The sequence below is a fragment of the Lytechinus variegatus genome, chromosome 3 (assembly GCF_018143015.1).
Source record: "Lytechinus variegatus isolate NC3 chromosome 3, Lvar_3.0, whole genome shotgun sequence".
Taxonomy (NCBI): domain Eukaryota; kingdom Metazoa; phylum Echinodermata; class Echinoidea; order Temnopleuroida; family Toxopneustidae; genus Lytechinus; species Lytechinus variegatus.
The window spans coordinates 72444433-72464025 of record NC_054742.1 but is presented as its reverse complement, the minus strand read 5'-3'; the positions used below and the strand labels follow the sequence as shown (position 1 = coordinate 72464025).

The 19593-nt window shown below is 37.7% G+C and overlaps 1 protein-coding gene across 2 annotated transcripts in view; it reads right to left on the bottom strand.

The window, feature by feature from the left end:
* Positions 1-2886: 2886 nt before the first annotated feature.
* The window catches only part of LOC121411878 (voltage-dependent calcium channel subunit alpha-2/delta-3-like), a 105686-nt gene continuing 88979 nt past the window's right edge, over positions 2887-19593 (bottom strand). For both annotated transcript variants that reach the window (XM_041604764.1, XM_041604765.1), the window contains 7 exons: positions 11962-12038; positions 10959-11031; positions 9896-9948; positions 9608-9663; positions 8436-8568; positions 7521-7716; positions 2887-5484 (listed from right to left, as the gene is read on the bottom strand). In XM_041604764.1, coding sequence (XP_041460698.1) covers positions 5383-5484; positions 7521-7716; positions 8436-8568; positions 9608-9663; positions 9896-9948; positions 10959-11031; positions 11962-12038 — 690 coding nt within the window. In that variant the 3' untranslated portion in view covers positions 2887-5382. The remainder of the gene's footprint in view (positions 5485-7520; positions 7717-8435; positions 8569-9607; positions 9664-9895; positions 9949-10958; positions 11032-11961; positions 12039-19593) is intronic.

Sequence of the window (19593 nt, the reverse complement as noted above, 5' to 3'; positions counted from 1 at the left end):
TATAACGGAGTTTCACAGAAGGCCTCCGTGTAATCCCTTATAATTGTTTTTTTTTGTAATGACCTCGTCTTGTTTTAAATGTGTTTTTAGTGACCATATTATTTTGGTTTCATTTTAGAATTGCGCATATTATCGTTAACAAAAAAAGTATTATGACTGATTTTTTTTTTATCAGGGTAAGAAAAGAAAAAGTACAAACTAGAGGCTATTATGATTATCGTTATGTATGAAATTGTGGATTCCGATCTGTCGTCAAACAAACACTTCATTTTTATCATATTGTTAGGAACAAATTATAAAAACCTTATATCGTTAATGATAAAAGATAACATAATGTATACACTAATTAACCATGTTAATGTTGATGGAGTTCCAATGCAATGTTTGATTTAATGATTTGTGTTATGTTCTGTTTTGTTATTCTTGTTAATGTTATTTATTTGTGTGGCATTGTATGTTCGTCATGAACGTGTTGTTGGGGATGGCTCCAAGGACACAAGAATGTTTGTGGTTTTTTCTTCGTTCTATATTCTTCATTGATTTTCTTCGTTCTTCATTTATTATTTAAAATTGAATTTTATACAAGAAATAAACAGGAAATAGAATCGTTAATAACAGCTACGGCAATGATAGAATCATTGATTTTTCAAAGTGACTGAGAGTGGTTATTTGCTGATTAACATTTTTTCAAGAAATACTGTCGTATGTTTTGGGGTAATTTGCGGAGACCTTGCCTTTAGAACATATTCATTTCTTATTTGATGTATTTCCCCTACTTTGCTATTGTTACTTTTGTTATTGGCCTTTTATTTCTATTTTCAAACTGTTATGGACCATAGGTCCACGTATAAACCTATATAGTCGGGACCGCGACCGGCCCATATTTGCCGACGACCACACTGCAAAAGCTCCGGTGTTGATTTAACACCAGCCCGGAATCTCTATGTCCACTCCAGAGAAGTATTGAAACAACACCAGTTTGGAATCAAACCGATGCTGTTTTAATACTAATTGGTGTTGTATAAACACCTATCTGGTGTTAGACCAAAACGAAACTGGTGTTGTTTAACACTTCTCCGCTGGGCCGGTGTTAAATCAACACCAGAGTTTTTGCAGTGCAAGTTGCCCAATGTATGTAATGATATGAGTGGTTGTATCGTTTTATTAGTTATTTTCCTTTTTAAATCCATCTGAAGACAATTATCACGATGTCCTTTTAATAATGTTTTGTTTTCCACCGCGGTATATTTTAAATAAATCTCATTTTGTATGATGTATTTCGTTTACTAATTATCGTTTTATGTGCTTTTCTTGTCCTTTATTGTGCAAATATTTCCATTAAATGTATTTTTAAAACATTCGAATTCCCTTTTCATTCATGTCATTTGTCTTTTTTTAACCTGTGTAGAAACAGTTTAATCGAATACACATCACATCAAACATAACGAGTCTTAGACAAAAGCTAGCAATGTTTCATCAATTTTACTAATGTCCTCTTAAATATAAAAAAAATTGGTAATATATAATTCAACAATTGCAACACGTGTGAATGTAGATTTAGTTTCATTACAATACAATACACAATTTAAACATGATTGCGAACACACAGTTCTTCAACAAAGAAGTACTACATTGACTCTCATTGAATATAGTACTTCAACATAGAATATAATAGTATACGGATTACAATACTGGGGTATAAGAATGAGAATATTCTGAAGAGAGTAGAACATTAATGAAATATTCATGTGAACGCTTGCTATCCCTCAAGACCTTTTGCTGATTTTTCTACATTCATGCATAAAATAAAAAAAAAGTGTTTCGTGATTATCTAAAATTATGCCGGACCGAGCACCAAATCTGTTGACTTAACTCTTAGCATGGCAGTTCAATAACAATGTTTATTGAATATCATTTTTTTTTGCACTTCTCAAAGAAAATAGAATTGGAATCGTCAAAAAAAAAAATAATGATGGCAAAAGTCCAGGGCCCTGTTGCATAAAAGTTACCATTATGTTAACTTTGCCATCCAATGGCAACTACCATGAATCTATGAATTTGATAGGATGTTGATCAGCGTTACCATGGTAGTTACCACTAGGTGGCAAAGTTATTATGCAACGGGGCACAGGTTTACTTTAAAACTTGATTTGAATAATTGTATATAGGAAAATCAGGATGTGAAATAGGAAATTTATTGCATTATAAAGTTTCGCTTTAGAAATTATATTATGAATGCTATACTTATTGTTTCGCCTTTAATGTGATATAATAACTGCTCTTCCTTGAATATGTGCTGTATAGCCGTTAAAATACAAAGTAAAATATCGATTAAGAGCCATGCATAATTTGAAATAACAATTTCTTCCCTTTTTTTTCAAGTAAGTCACCTACATGCACAATTTTACATAACAATTTATCGGAAGCACAAATATAAACAAAAGATACATGTAGTATGTACTTTATATAAAACATTCAACGGCAGAGAACATGTATACGACTTCATGTTAAAGATACAAAATTCCTATTTTCTCATGCTTTTCAGCGGTCGCGGAACCAGAGGGGTGGATGTGGCCCTTCAACCCAGTCCCACGCATCTTTTTCATTAACCATGTACAGCCCCCTTCCAAATACATTTTTGGCTCAAATTCGTTCAGCGATCCATGCCTTTTAAATCATTGTTCAAACATCAAATAGTTTATTAAAAAAGAAAAAATAATATCGGCGTTGTTTAATCTCCGAAACGAAGCATAACAGACAAAGTACACATTCGGTATGATGCTGGAAGCCCCGGACCCAGAGCACCACTATCAAATAAAACAAATAAACAGAAAAGGTACCCTGAACATAAACCAAAATGCACTGAAAATACTTTTTTCAGATATCAAACGATAATGGTCTGATATTTTGAATATTGTAAGAGTATGTAATGAATTTCGCAATACTTGTATTTTATTTATGAAGAGTGGCATGGATTTGTGCACGCAGACCGCGCACAGTAGGCAAACTGCGTGCTTTAAATTTGGAGCATATTAAAGTTATATACATCTCTCCGGTTGAACACCAAAGAAATATATCGGTAAGTCGGGAATTTGAACTTTCTATATTTTGAACTAGGTTGAACAGAATAGACGCTGTTAAAACAAGAGTTATCTTACCCCCCCCCCCCGAAAAAAAGAAGAAAAGAACGCGGGTGTCCCCTATGGGGGTGCCGTGGGGTTCGGAAAATGGAGAAATTAGGAATGCTAAGATGACCCCCAAAGTGTTTGGTTTATTCATAAGATGAAAAAATAGGGACAAGTATAAAGAGTTTCTTTTGCAAACTTTCCACAATCTATTTTTTATTATTTCCATACGGTTTTTTCCGTAAAAATATAATGTGGCTCGACCATTCCATTACCTCCCTACCCCCTTGTCGTGCCGCGACTGGAAGTAAAATAAACATTTTCACGGCTTTGATCAAACATAATTATTCACTTCGTAAAAAAATATCCACGTTGCCGTTCACCAAAGTCAATTTTCAAAATACTTTTGTCAACGACAATATAATATTCAAATTTTATGTTACCCCAATGTATATAAAACGAGTATTAATATTTTTTCAAACTAAATAGGCTATTCTCGATTACTATTTGCAATAAATAATCAAATAAATAAAATTTATAAATCTGGAGGAATAACAGAAACTACACTTTGCAGGTGTTCGTAATTTCGATTCGATTTGCTTGAGGTGTAACAAAATAACGCACTTTATTCCTTGAAAGACACTCTGCAGCTTAGATTACGAAAAATACAATCAGAAAAAGAAATTGGACGCTTTTCTGCACTTCCTTTGTGCTTTCACATTTTCAACGACATGCTTTCTGAATAAATCATCTTCACAAAACACATTACTCAGCATAAAAGAGGCATAACATATAATTCTTTAATATTGAAAAGGCACAAACCGTGAAAAGCAATATGATCATAACAATACAAATGTAATTAAAATATCAAATTCAAATCAATAAGCATAATAAATCCTCTGTTATTTGCAAATATACTGTTAAATCAATAAATCACAAGTTGAATACTTAATAAAAATGATGCTTTCAAGCGGAATCCAATGGCGTAGTAACGGATACCATCGGGGCACAATTCCCCCTTCTTTCACAAAGCAGAACTCGACAGAATAACAGGGAAATGTTCTTTTAATGATTAGTCCATGGATTTCTATTCCAATTGTTTGATTTGTCATTTCATCTTGAAAACCAGTTTTAAATGGCTATTATCAATACCCCTTCCCGTTCATATAGGCCAATCTACATATTCCATTTTTGCAATCAAGTTCCAACACTTACATGGTAAAATGGACGTTCATGGGGGAGGGGCGAAGAACCCCAAGGAGGGAAAAAGACGGGGGGGGGGCATTTCCCATTGTTGCTGAATGAAATTTGATTTTCCCAGGAATGTGCCCTTATTCCACGGGATAGCCGCCCATGGGATTAAGAATGTCTCTCGATATTGTATCATAATGGTTTAACCACAATGCAATAAATCAATAAATGAATCACCAATCGTTATAGGTTATTGATAAACATAATGATAATATTCCTCTCTTGTCAGTAAAGCGCTCGAACAATTGGAACGACATTGTCTAAGCACTCAACAGAGAACCAGTCATCGGATACTAGCTTGTTCGCACACAATGTATGCACTGTCTCCACTCCCTGGGGGGAGCATTCTAATAAAATATTACATACTCCATTGTTAGGCATACTACTCCATTGTGCCGGGTTCCCATCACTGAGATCATCATCACGGTGGAAATAATCATGAATGTAACATTCCGAATTCTTCGCATTTTGTAAAGAAAAAAATGAAATAAAGAGAAAGATAAGGAACGCTGCATCCTTTCCGATTTTCCTCTCTACGTCATTGTACTTACAGCACAAATTATTACTGCAAGATGACAGTCCGGACGCTATTTCAACTGTCCATTATTAAAATTGCACGAGAAAATCCCAGCGCATCTGTAGTCAATGTCCTCACTATGTAAACAAAGAATAACTATTATCCTTTTATCTCCTTAACCTCGCATAATCAAATTAGAGCAGTACACATAGTATATACTTGTAGAATTATCCAGTCCAATCGAATAGTCATTTTGTTTTTGCGCCTTTTCCGTTCTGTTACAAAGCGCTGCACACACACACTACTCCATATTTGGGCCACTAGAACAATAATTAAACACCTCAGAATGAATCATCTGCCATTCTTTTGAAAAATTAAAATTGTTCAAAGTCTTCTGCACCATGAATGAAAGTTGCACACACTTAAAATGAAGAAAGAAACAAAAAACCGATGGCAAAGTTTCAATTTGAATTTAATGTCGTCTGTACATCAATAATGATGGCGCCACCAAGCGGTCAAAACGAGGCCAATGAGAATGAGGCAAGTGGAAGGTCGGGAAGCAATGCCACGCCCACATTCTGATGAATCTTCCTGTAATATGGAAACAAATGGAAAAAAACAACTAGTCAAGACGAAAAAGGGAAATGGGGCAACTAATCACTTTACAAAATGCTTCCTCTTTAAGAAATAATGACTGTGAGAAGAAAGTATTATTCTTTACTCATTTTAGTGCGTTATTTGGGGATCATTGATTACAGACTTCAAAGAAAAAAAGAATGATAACAAACTTTATCCCAATTCCATTCCTTTATGAGTAAACAAGCTCAAACCGTTTAAGAAGAGTTTTGTTTCGATCCGATCCATGAAACATTATCTAAATTACAAGAACAGATTGCTTGAAGTTGAACATGCAATTTATTGTTACAATTTATATAATCTTTTAATCTTTACAAAAGTTATTGTAATGTGGAGATATGAAGAAAGAAAAAACAGTTAATGTGTTAAAGGATTAAAGGGTAATAATTTCGTAACGAAACATCATGTAAACATTTTGCATTTTTGACAGCCCCCCCCCCCCCCCCCTCCAAAAAGAAAATCGAAAATGAACCCTTATATTGAATTGAATTGAATTGAATTTATTTTCATACTTCACAAGATAACAAAATAATAACATAATACAAGAAATACATTTGGTTACATAGAAAAATACAAAGATAATGGCAGTAAATAAAGTGAAATATGAAGGAACCTGCATGAAAAGCAGAGCTTGTAGTGTCTGCAGGTTCCTTAAAGTAATTATGAAGTTCGTAAGGAGATCGGACACTAAAGAATAATTAGACTACAAAGGAAAAGCCAAACATTAGCACAAAATCAAGGGTAAAGAATTAGAGGAAAAGTGAACAATGTGAAATATAGGAGGGGGATGAGCGAAGAATGAAAAAAATAAATAAATAAAAAACTATACCACATTATACCTTTAAAAAGGTACAAATCAAATATATTACATATATTCAGCCAGTGCGTCTTAACGGTGTCCATAACTGGACAAAAGAAATGATTTCAGTTTACATTTAAACATACTTAGAGATAAACAGCTAGTTATTTCGCTTGGAAGAATATTCCAAAGCCTTGGTCCTTCGAATACAATTGTTCTTTGAGCAAATAACGTACGAGTACGTGGAAGGTGAAATGATATTGATTTAGAACTAAAAGCATTGTGAAGGGACTTTTCATCTTCTTTCAATGAAACTTGTGACTGAACATAGGTTGACTCCAAAGGCTATTCTAAAGGCCACCGCACATCTTACGACTGTTCATGATCCGATTTTGGGACAAATCGCATTTTTCTCATTTTCTGAAAATGTGAATTGAACATATCTTTTTTATTTGAGGTTAAAATTAATTTAAAGATTAGTAACATAACCATTTTTAAAGATTGCAAACCTTTATTTCGGAGTAAAGGCCAAATTAGTTTCAAATCATAGCCAATCGAACGACTGTTATGACGTCATTACGACTAGATATTAAATTTGCTTTTATTCTAAGGATGATAGCATAGTCATAGATTTGAACATAAGTATTCGCACAATGATTTCGGACATTACACAGTAAGATATTCTAAGTCTCAATATTAGCATCAAATTCTACTACGTTTTATCCAAAATTGAGTCGCAGACCAATCGTAAGGTGTGCGGTCGCGTTAAGAGTTCACTGTGCGGTCGCGTTAAGAGTTCACTGAAGCCTTTTACCATTCACTTCGGGAAACCTTGGTGGGGACCCCTACAGAAGGGGTTCTAAAGAAATAAAAGTGAACTGAGAATTTTGAGGGGGAAGGCAGTAACTGGGTGACTGGAGGAAAAAATAATGGTACTTCATCAACATTTAACTGAACTAAATATCAGACATTGTTCATGCGAGTCATATGCCTTTTCTTATAATGTTTTGTTATATCTCTCTCAATTCCTTTGTCATTTTACATCGAATCAGACGCAAATAATTATAAGGATTAAACTGAGAATTGTGCAATATTCCTTTTATTAAATGTCTAGTATAAATGTGTAATTTGGGAGCCTCTTTTATTTATAATGATCAATAACGATATCAAAAACAAAACAAGGAATACAAACATTTGGATCGTATTTGAAGCACGTATCGGGTCTCCGTCTCGTTTTGAACTGTCGTAGTCTTTGGCACCAGGCTGTTTCATTGTAAATCACTTCTTCGGGGTCCAGTTGAATGCTGTTTCTCGCATTGCAGGAACAATCTCTGTCCTGGATGACTAGAAGGAGGTTAGAATAAGGCACTGGCTGCACACCGAAAGACCTGAGTGAGAGGAAGAGTGAAAAAGTGTTTATTAGTCTGCAGGTGGAGACCCTGATTGAAAATTTGATCAACAACTGGGTCTCCACGCAAAGACTAGCACAAATAAAACTTGCTGTTTCTTTTGAGAGGGGGCCGTCAGTACGCAAGGCATAATAGGCTGCAAATTCAGACCCTTAACTCGAGTAAAGACTTTGTACGGCAGACTAGTGGTTGTTCGGGATGATTAGGTTCTTTTCAAGTAATAATAAAAAGTTACAGTGCTCAAATTTCATGGCCGGTTTTTTTTAAGGAGGGGCAGGGGCTGCATCTAGCTACCTTATTTTAGCTACATAGGTCATGACTCATAGGAAGCTATGTATTCGTTACTAGGATATCAGATTCAAATCACATCGATAGCTTATCACAAAACAGTGCCAGTTCCCTGAGGCGTAAAGAGCACAATTTTACAGGGGGCAGGTTTTTCTCAATTTATCCTTCTTTTATTTTCTCGGTCATATTTAAAATACCCCCAAGTACCCACATCTATATGGCAGTGGAATTAGGCGCCAACCAATATATACTTTTGTTTATTCTAATAATATGCACCTGATAAGGTGAAATAAAAGCAACATTAAGAAACCCCTAAAATTAAAGTAAGGTACTTTTGTTTAAAAATGACCCCAGTCGATGAAAAACCATTCAACCCCCCCCCCACACACACACATCTATTTCATACTCACTTGGTGCAGTCGGTACAAGAAGTTTGGAAGGAACCATACAGCTGGCCTCCCACGATGTTACCAGTTTTATTTGCGACATAAAATGTATACTCGTGTTCACACGGGTCAAACCATACTCTCTCAGCTAAGGTATCTGTAAAAACACAAAGAATATGTATATTTACTATAACCTACATGTAGCAACCTACAACTAAGCAGTGGTATATACATATATATGAAAAATAGACAATCGTTGAAATAACGTACCAATATTTTGATTTTTATTGTAAATGAAAAAACAAATCATGTTCAACTTGCGATTTATTTAAAGTGCGTTTGCTTTTTTAAAAAATGATTCTATTCATATATATTTTTAGAAGATTCTGTTCTGTTATCACTATTCCCTTTGTGATTAGAAATTATCAAAGAAATGTGTATAGATTCACTACAATTTTTTCAAAAAGTTTACTTTTGGAATAATCCAGTAGAAATGTTTATGTATGAATTTTTAATCAATTATGAGAACGATTTCATGTTATATATTGTTTTCACATGTTATATATGATGAAGAAATGAAATATGATGTTAAAACAATATATATATATAGTTACATTGGTTTTTTTCTTTCAGGCCGTTTTTGTTTGTTAAAATATCAGAGATGACATAAAGATTCTAAAAGTTTGAATTGACATTGATTACTGTAAATTATATCTAAGGCACTGTCACTTTTCTGTTCAGGCTATACTTTGTTTGCAACAAGCTATCATGATTTGTGTAAATCAGGAAAAAGGAGTTATCCGCCTACAATGCAAGTTTTGTCAGCCTTGCAAAGATTTGTTTGATGTATTTCAAATAAAAATTTGGCAAGGCGTTAATCCACACTTTGCCACTTCTGACCCAGGTGCTAAATGGGTACCCGGTGGGATGCGAAAGATGTTGTATGTTTGAAATTTTCCAGCGCCATAATGAGGCTGCGATGAATGCAAGGAATGCTCCCCAGGGAGTGGAAATTGTGCACCTTTCGTGCGGGATTGAAATGAATCCAATGACCGGGGTAATAATATGCTGTAACGTGCTTTGAGCCATTCCGGGAAAAGCGCTTTTTAAAAATTGCCTATTATTATTTTTAAATTACAATTAGAGAATGAATGAAATCAGTATTTGCAAGAGAAGGATTCTTGTGAATACTTTACCTCCAGGTAAAAATGTTGATATCAGCCAATCGTACATACTCGCATGGCTTAGGAAGCTGATGAAGAAATGCAATAATAAATCATATTTAGTCACACTGAATAAAATACAATCAACACATAAATTACACACATCCTCATACAACAAAACACAATGAAATGAATTTAATTATTCTCTTATATTCAAATAGCTTTCATTTTTTTTTTTTCTTAGAAGATCAGTGCATTTCAGAATTTACGTTGTAAATCTAAAGCTGGATAATATCAGAAGAAAATAATATTCATACTTACACTATGAATTGATTGGCCAGCCAAGTGAACATTGACATGATATTAGATAATGTCTGCAAACGAGATAAAAAAAAACACGACATGATAAGTAATATGTATAGAAATCGTGATCAGATGGACAGACAGTGAATAGCATTAGATAGCAATAAAGGAAGAACGTGCAGCTTCATTGTAATCATTTAGGTCATCCAACATTCCACTCGCATACTTACTACTTGAAGAACTTCTCAACATAATTTGAATGACGTGCATTTTAAGATGTCTACTTATACCTTCTTTCTTGTTCACATAGCCAGAAAGCCAAAAAAATCATATTCGAAAAAGATCATCAAATCCGAAGCAGAATTGCTCAATCATGGTCGAGTTGAATCTATGGCACATCATAACTTAACACTTGAAAACAATGCACTCTTTCAATAAGGAAATATAGTTAAGTCTTGGTGACTTCAGAGAAGATAGCCCAGGCAAGCTCTCAGCGCGAAGTCTATTACAAGTGTTCATTGTACATGGATAGTGCAGTAGAATATATGCACATAGTTTCTGCGCTATATAAATGAGTATATTATTATTATAGTAGTGAAAAAAAATATTGTCGGAGTTTTTTTCGCGGTTTTTTCTGATTATGATTTATGCCCCGCTTACATTTGGTTTACGGTCGTCGTAGGGTGGCCGAGGGTGATCGCATTTTGCCGATCGTACGATCTTCTTATGGTGGCATATGATGTCCGTAAGACATTCGTATGGATTCACGATCATCACATGAATTTGTTAAGCGGAGAGTTTCACAAATGTTTCCAAATTAATTACATCGTAGGGTCATCGTACGATCAGCGCACGGACATCGTACAGTATATGAGCATCAGGCGGTCAGCCCGTATACATCGTAAGATGTAAGAAGTCTGCATGACTTTGTATTTGGCTATATGATGCCAAACACAAGTACGATGTCCTCCTGGATACGCTCATTCCACTATTTTCATTTGATTTGTAGATAGACGATAAATACTTCTACTTCTTATCTTATTTTTTTTTTCAAGTAAAAGACGTTATATGCCAGACTCACGTTACGAAGTGTTGGTGCGGCGCTTACGGTGAAATTACGCTCACACATTCCTTGGTAATCTACTACTGTTATTCTGAAAAAAAAATGGAAAAACAAATTCGTAACAATCTTTTGAATACATTTCTAAGGAACTGTGAAGAAATGGAGAATCTTATTATTAATAATCGTAGATAAACATTTGGTGCATGATTATCAATGACACATGAAGACTTTGAAATGATAAAAAACAAAGTGATATGCATATAATGTCTGTTTAAGAAAAGACAAAAGTTAAACCAACACGTAGTTGATTTGAATAAATTAAGAAAATTGAATCAGTATTTCGCTGAAAATTTCATCAAATAAGAAATTTGTGACATTTGGAATTTTCAATTAATTTCACAAAATAACCGTATTACTTTTTTTTACAGCAAAGGCAGTATGCCACTAGGGAACTGATTGTTTCCCCGACTCATTATTATTATTTCTTTTATTTCATTACATAAAATACGAAATACATGTATTTCGGATTTTCACAAAATAATGAAGATTTTTCGGGTAGTTGAGGTTAAAAACCTTAGGGAACTATATTGTTTACCAATGCAGGGGAAGTGCTAACGAAGAAGACAAAATTACAGATGGTTCACGCCCATTCATATCAAATATAAATGTTGGTGTCATTTATTTTCATATTCTCGTTTGACATTTTTTTCACATTATAAAAAAGAAAGCTAAACCAATGGAATATATACAACAACAAACTAATGGAAAATAATCAAGTTTTAAATAAATTCAAGTAAAAATAAATTTGGTGAGATCTAAATAAAAGCAAGCTTGTAGAATTGTGAGCTCCTGTGAAATAAATCTTATAAGTAACAAATGGTGGTATAAGGATATAGGTCAAACTTTAAATCATTTTAAATAATGATTCATTGTATCTTACAAGAACCTTTCTCTCAAATAATTATGATATTCGAGAGCGCGGGGGTTCCAGATTTTGAGATTGGATGGAAATCAAACTTACTCTTGGAATATGTTGTCGCTGACAAGTTTGTCAAATAATCGCAAGTTTTGTGAATACATGGCAAAATGTGTCCCCACCTGCATAATAGAAAATGTATAGATCAATATGAATAGTTCGAAAGTTAACAAGTTCAATATCCCTAGTTCATCAATAATTCAAAATCAATAAGTTAAAAGATATATAGTTTCAATAGTGCCCAAGCTCAATAACATTTGTTGAAAATTCTACAAATAGTTCTAATTTTCATCAATAGTTTTAGTTTTTCACTATCACTTTTCAATATCAATAATATTTATATATTCAATAAATATTGGAAGATAAAAAAAATAATGTAGTAGTTCAATATCAATAATGGATTTTAAAGACGGCTTGACGATTTAAAATGATTTATTAGCGGGCTAGCAAAATACACATTTTAGTTTGTTTTGATTTTGAAAGGGGGCGTGGTTGCCCGAGAAAGGGCTCGTGACCCGACCCGTAAAGGGCGGGGCAGCGCTTTTTGGCGCCCGCGCCAAAGAATTTGGGCACAATGCCAGACATTTGCCGCGGTTGAGCTATGCGCGGATAAAAGTGCGGGGAATGCTTCATTTTCGTTTTGGCTTTCAATGAAGAGAGATGACGGTGCATGTGTAAAGCGTGCTTACAAAATTTTTTGAAAATTTTCTTTCGGCACTGGCAACTAGAATTGGACACTAGGCCTAGGTGGCAGATATTTCGACATTTGTCTAGCTACCTATACCGGATATCTACACAAAGGATTCATACTTTTTATTGGATTATACAGACGCTGATTTCAGTTTTTTACTGTCTTCAGACTTCAGCCTCAGGAATTGTTGCCGTAGAACTAAGACTAAGTTAGCTGTGCCGATTTGTGGACCTAAAAGATTCAGTTTGCAACTTCAGGATTGAATTTTTTCTTGGCGGTTCGCTTGATTGAACTTTGGAGGTGATTGCATCCAGGATTCATTGGACTTGGGCTGAGTGACGGAGCTTCGAGTCTAACTCTAGTTTCGCGAGTTGATCATGCCAAAGGTTAAGGCCAAGAAAATAACGACCGCAGGTGCGAGGAAGGGAGATGACACACCGAAGAGGAGGCCGGGTCGGCCGAGAGGTCCACGGGCGACGTCAACCCCCGCAAGTGTGGATCTGGGGCTGGGAGGCGGCAACAACGGGCCAGGAAGGAGCGGTGAGTTAAATCCCTCTCAGTCTCAAGTTGTCGATGTTGATGAAAAAAGTGGTAGGCCTAGGTCTAAAGTTAGTGATAAAATGGCAGAGCTAGATCTAGATCTAGTGGGGCGGGAAGGCCAGGCGCCCGTGGGCAGATCTATTGCTTGGCATGAGATAGTAGCACAGGAGTCGGATACCGGTAGCTCGGGGCAGGCTCAGCCAGCAGTTTCAGTGCCGGCGCGGTCGGCAGGGGTAGCCGAAGATCTAGGCCTAGATCTAGTGGAGGTCGGTGTTGAGAGATCTGAGCCCCAGGCGCCTAGGCTTTCTGCCGTGTTGGGGGCACCGGAACCATTTATTAGCGCATGCGACCCACTAGGTGTGGAAGTGGCTATCTCACTGAAGGAAAAAATTTGGGCAAGTGAATATATAGATTTGGGAGTGCTCCTTAAGCATAATAATGCACGTGATGAGTTTGGGGCCTTGAGTGTAGGTGACACCACTTTGAGTTTGTGTCAATCGGGATCTGGCCTTGGTTTGCAACTTCAACCTCAATCAAAGGCTAAGAAAATCATGTCGGTAGAGCAGTGGACTTCGGTGTTTCTAGTATTTGCCTCAATTTACGCTGAGAAGCACATGGAAAGGAGCAGGGAGCTCATGAAATATATGGATTTGATAAGGCATGCAGCCCGTGCGTTTGCAGGTTATGGCTGGCGTGACTATGACACTCAGTTTAGGAGCAAGCAGGCGCGTTTACCCGGGCGATCCTGGGCGAGCGTCGACGCCGAGTTGTGGTTGATGCTGGTGGCCTCTAATGGTCCGCGGCAGCGCCACAATTTACCCCATGCCCCTCGCCATCAGTTCTACAGAGGGGAGTACGGCGCGAAAAAATCTTTTCCCTTCGGAGGAAAGGGACCCGGAGCCAATGGCACACCCAGCCGAGGCGTGTGCTTTGCCTTTAATAGAGGCAAGTGCATGCGAGGCAAAGCTTGCATCTATGAGCACAAGTGTTCCCGCTGCCAGGCGACAGGTCATGGGGCTAAGCAGTGTAGCCAAGGGCGGGCCGGTTCCAGTCCCGCTGGCAGTAAATAGGTCTACGGCTAGTGCGGTGTCGTCTATTGCTCCGACCCCTATTAAGTTAGCACGTTTGGTGCCCATGTTAGCTACTTATCCTAATCAGGAGCATGCTCAGTGCTTGTATAATGGTTTTAAGTTTGGTTTTTCATTACATTTTGAAGGGGACAGGGTCCCATTGGTTGTTAAAAACCTGAAATCAGCATTCGAGCACATGGATGCGTTGAAAAAGAAATTGAGGGATGAAATAGACTTAGGTAGGATAGTTGGGCCTTTTGTTGTTCCTCCCTTCGAGAATATGAGGTGTTCACCAGTGGGGTTGGTGCCCAAAAAGCCCCAGGGGAGTTCCGTATGATTCAACATTTATCGGCACCCAGGGGAAATTCAGTTAATGATGGCATACCGGAGGGGCAGTGTACAGTAACATATTCGTCCTTTGATTCGGCGGTAGATATTGTGACGCAATTGGGGCGGGGTGCCCTTATGGGAAAGACTGACATTAAGTCAGCTTTCAGGCTCTTGCCTGTTCACCCAAAAGATTTTGAGTTGCTTGGGATGTATATAGATGGTCGTTACTATTTTGATCGTTGTTTGCCGATGGGCTGCGCAGTTTCTTGTTCCACTTTTGAATGTTTTAGTACTTTTTTAGAGTTTTGCGCGAGAGAAGTTGCGAAGTCGCAAAATATTGTCCATTATTTAGATGATTTCTTTTTTGCAGGCGGCCCTGCCTCGGAGGATTGCAGGCGGGCAATGCATTGTTTTGAAGCAATTTGCGAACGATTTGGGGTGCCCATAGCGCGAGAAAAAACGGAAGGCCCGACCACACAGTTGTCATATCTTGGGCTGGTAATAGATAGCGTTTCTCAGCAGGTTCGGGTACCGGAGGACAAAATTGAGAAATTAGTAGGGAAATTAAATTGGGCGGTACAGAAACAAAAAATTTCCCTAAGAGACATTCAGTCGATTGTAGGTAGTCTAAACTTTGTATGTAAGGCAATTGCTCCAGGGCGAGCATTCATGAGACGGCTCATTGACTTAACTAAGAGCGTTAAGCGTCCTTTTCACATGGTTAGGTTGACGAGAGGGGCTAAGGCTGACTTGCGGGTTTGGTTGGAGTTCTTGGCACATTTTAATGGTCAAGTTTTCTTCCGGGCTCCAGGCTGGTTTGGAAGCGAGGAAATTCAGTTTTTCACTGATGCGGCGGCTGGCATTGGTTTTGGAATTTTCTTTGGAGGCAGGTGGGCTCAATCCAGGTGGCCTGCTGATTTCCAGGCCGATAGGAGGTCTATAGCTTTTTTAGAGCTATTCCCTATTTGGGTAGGCTTGGAGATTTGGGGCATGGAGCTAAAGGACAAGAATATATTGTTTAATTGTGATAATCAGGCCGTGGTGGCAGTACTTAACAAGCAGTCGGCGCTATGCCCTGATATTATGGTTTTGGTGAGGAAGGTGGTGATTATATGTTTAAGCAATAATATAGTGTTGAGGGCTAGGCATGTACATGGATGTGATAATGGTATAGCTGATGCACTATCTCGATTTCAGATGCCGAGGTTCCATGCGTTAGCACCGGGGGCCGCCCGGGAGGGCGTGGAGGTTCCAGTCCGTCTTTGGAAGAGCTGGCTATCGAGAGAAGTCGACTGCTGATGGCTTCTAGGGCAGCTCGAACACACACAACTTACTCTATTGCCTTGGGGGCATACGTGAAATTTTGTAAAGTGTACGGATACGACCCCCAGCTACCCCCTAATGTAGAATGGGTGGCGCAGTTCATTTCTTATTTATCCTTTATGGGATATGCAGGGTCTACTATTCAAACATACATATCTGGGTTGGCATTTTATATGAGTTCATCTGGGCTAAAGGATGTGACCAAAAGTTTTGCGATTACAAGGTTAATTGAAGGGTGTAGGCGAAGTACTTTGAGAAGAGATGCTAGGCATCCAATCACATTGTCTGTGTTAAATAGAATGCTCGCCTACTTGAGGCATGTTTGTGGTAGTCATTACGATGTTTTGATGTACTCTGCTGCTTTTTCAGTGGCATTTTATGGTTTGTTGAGAGTTAGTGAGTTGACAGTAGAGTCCAGGCATAGATGTGAGTCTATTCTGCAGCACACAGATGTTAGGGTAACTGGCGATGCACCGCATCGCAGGGTGGAATTATTCCTAAGGAAGTCAAAGACTGACCAGCGGGGAAATGGGTGCACCATTTCGATACCAGAGTTGGGGACAGTTAGCTGCCCTGTGATGGCGGTTATTCGTTATTTAGAAATCCGCCCAAAGAATGGTGGAGCCTTCTTTTGTTCATATGGTGCTCTCCCGCTAACTAGGCGTGAATTTGGAAACATGATAAAACGATGTTTGACATACGGGGATATGCCGGCGGCAATGTTTTCATCGCATTCCTTTCGTATTGGGGCGGCTACGACCGCTGCCATGGCCGGTTGCTCGGATGAAGAAATCCAACGCATGGGGCGTTGGGTTTCGAGTGCACATCGGAGATATATAAGACTCGACATGGTTAAGTAAAAAAAAAAAAAAAAAAAAAAAAAAAAAAAAAAAAAAAAAAAAAAAAAAAAAAAAAAAAAAAAAAAAAAAAAAAAAAGAACGAAAATATATATGAAATGATGATTTTAGGTTATTTGACATTTTGACCAAAATCAGGTGTAAGTTATCTTCCAATAATGTCACAACGCGTTTACTTTACACGAGGACATGTGCTTTAATCAAAGCCGTGGCCGATGGGTTGTTGGATATTTGGGTGTATAATTCTCAATATATCTGCTTACATGGTATTGTTTTATTTTATTCAGCCCTATTCAGAAGCAGGGTGGTATGTTCAGTGCCAAGAGGCCTGTTTACAAAGGAGCCCTTGTTACAGTATACATTATACATTATACATTATGCATCATATATTATACATTATACATTATACATTATTACATTCTTTATACAAAATGAAGAAAGAGATGGTACTATATTGATGGGAATGTGTTTATACGTTATACATTATACATTATACCTTATACATTTTACATTATACATTATACCTTATACATTTTACATTATACATTATACATTATTATAAATTGATTGGAATGTGCTCAGACATTATACATTATACATTATTATATATTGGTTGGAATGTGTTTATACATTATACATTATTACATTATACAAAAGGAAGAAAGGGATAGTACTATATTGATTGGAAGGTGTTTGGAACATCAGATTGATCATAACGACCCCCCCCCCCCCCCCTGTACATGTTGATATCAATATACATGTATCATCGAAATAACTCTGGGCTTAATATTGAATGAGTAAGTGAGGGTTTAATGATATCACACAATTACGAGCATTCTGCTTTTTAGAGAGAATGTTACAACGGTATAATGACGTGTTTAATATCAATGCTTTCAGGATTAAGGGGAGGGGTCAAAAATGTGATTACATACATTGTATCTTGGAGGGGAAAACCCCGTGATGAAGGGGTGGTGAAGGGTAGCAGACCTTTCAGGGGGAAATTTTCATACTTCAAAATTCTGCCCAGCCCTCTTTTCTTGTTTTCTATTACAGGACCTGTGGTGTGGATCATAGGGGACTCGATAGTGTTTTGGGCACATCGCAGGGCGAAGAACACCGGCGAGGCTGACCTTGGACTTGGAACGTCGGTCCGTTGGTTGGGAAAAGGGGGCTACGAATTGAAGGGGTAAGCGATTGGTTAGATAAGATGGGTCGGAGTGAACCAAAGCCTTCAGTAGTAGTATTGCATGTAGGAACGAATGACATTGAGGCACTGTCCAAGAAGAAGCTGGCTAGTTTGACGTATAGACTTTTTGACGCCAATAAGGACAAATTTCAAATAGTGTGGTCGGACATTTTGGAGAGGGTTTGGTACCCCGCTGGCTGTACAGGAGATCAAGGTAAATTGGACTTAAAGAGAAGGGCGGCCAATAGGTACGCCAAGGCTTTAGCTGCAAGATTTCATGGTAAAGCCATACCGCATCCATCAATATCCCATAATGACATTTCGCTGTACAGAACTGATGGCCTACATCTGGCCGATGAAGGGTTGGACAGATTTATCAGTGAGTTAAAAGTTGGTCTTTCATATCTTCGTTGAGTATGTATTTATACATTTTACCTTAGTCGCTCCGGCGTGACCGACTCCAGACCGTCCGATCCGATAGTATGAATAAAGGTTTTGGCTGGTCTGGAGCCGGTTTCACCAGTGTGTCTATGTTTTCATAATGTATCATTTGTTGTTATTTAGCTGCTCATGCATTTACGTTCAATGTATGCATGCATTAAATCATGTTGGGGTCAGTTATGGATAACCTAGATATACATTGTAATAGAGGAATGAGCAATGTTCCCTGGTACCCCCCCCCCCCCCTGGTAAAAGCACTAAGGATAATAACGTTGGTGAATACTAGTAGAATGATCCTGTAATGGTTGCTAAGATTTATTGAATATCTTGGTAGATACGAGTAAAATTTTGACGTGTTTGTTGGCGGTCGATCATATATAAATAAATTATATATTCTCGTTTGGCGGTAATTTGGCAATTAGGCCACCTGAAACACGTATTTTCCAAGAATAATTGGGTATTTCTGGTCATGCCAGGGCAGGCATGTGGATTTTAATCAATTTGTTATGTTATTATGTAAGTTGCAGGTCCCCACTCGTTACCTAGGTGAGGGGGACCTATTTGTACATACAAATGTTTGAGAACGCTGTTAAACTGAAATAATTGTGTCATGCTTAAAGTTTAATCTTAGCTTGACCTGATCTTAAAGGCGGGCAGGCTGGTCTATAGTCATGGGCATTCATATATCTCTATATGCTATATTTATGTCATCTGTAATCCACCGATAGCTCATAATTAATAGCTGTGCTGGGATTCCGGTCCGGCTAGCAGGGAACCAGTGGGAAAACAGCCATGAATTTTAAACATTGAAGAACTTACGAGGGGGGCCTTCTAGCCGGGGGTTTAACCCCTCTCCGAGGAGCTTATTAAACAAGGGTATCGGTTGGTTACAGACATTATCGGTATATGTATATGTGATGATATTCATACACTGTACACAAAAAGCAGAATTGGTAAAGATGCACATTCATCTCTATTTTCATTAAAGCCACGACAAATCGCAATTCACTTGTTCTTGTTGTTTTGTTAGCCGTGAATAATGGATTTTAAAGACGGCTTGACGATTTAAAATGATTTATTAGCGGGCTAGCAAAATACACATTTTAGTTTGTTTTGATTTTGAAAGGGGGCGTGGTTGCCCGAGAAAGGGCTCGTGACCCGACCCGTAAAGGGCGGGGCAGCGCTTTTTGGCGCCCGCGCCAAAGAATTTGGGCACAATGCCAGACATTTGCCGCGGTT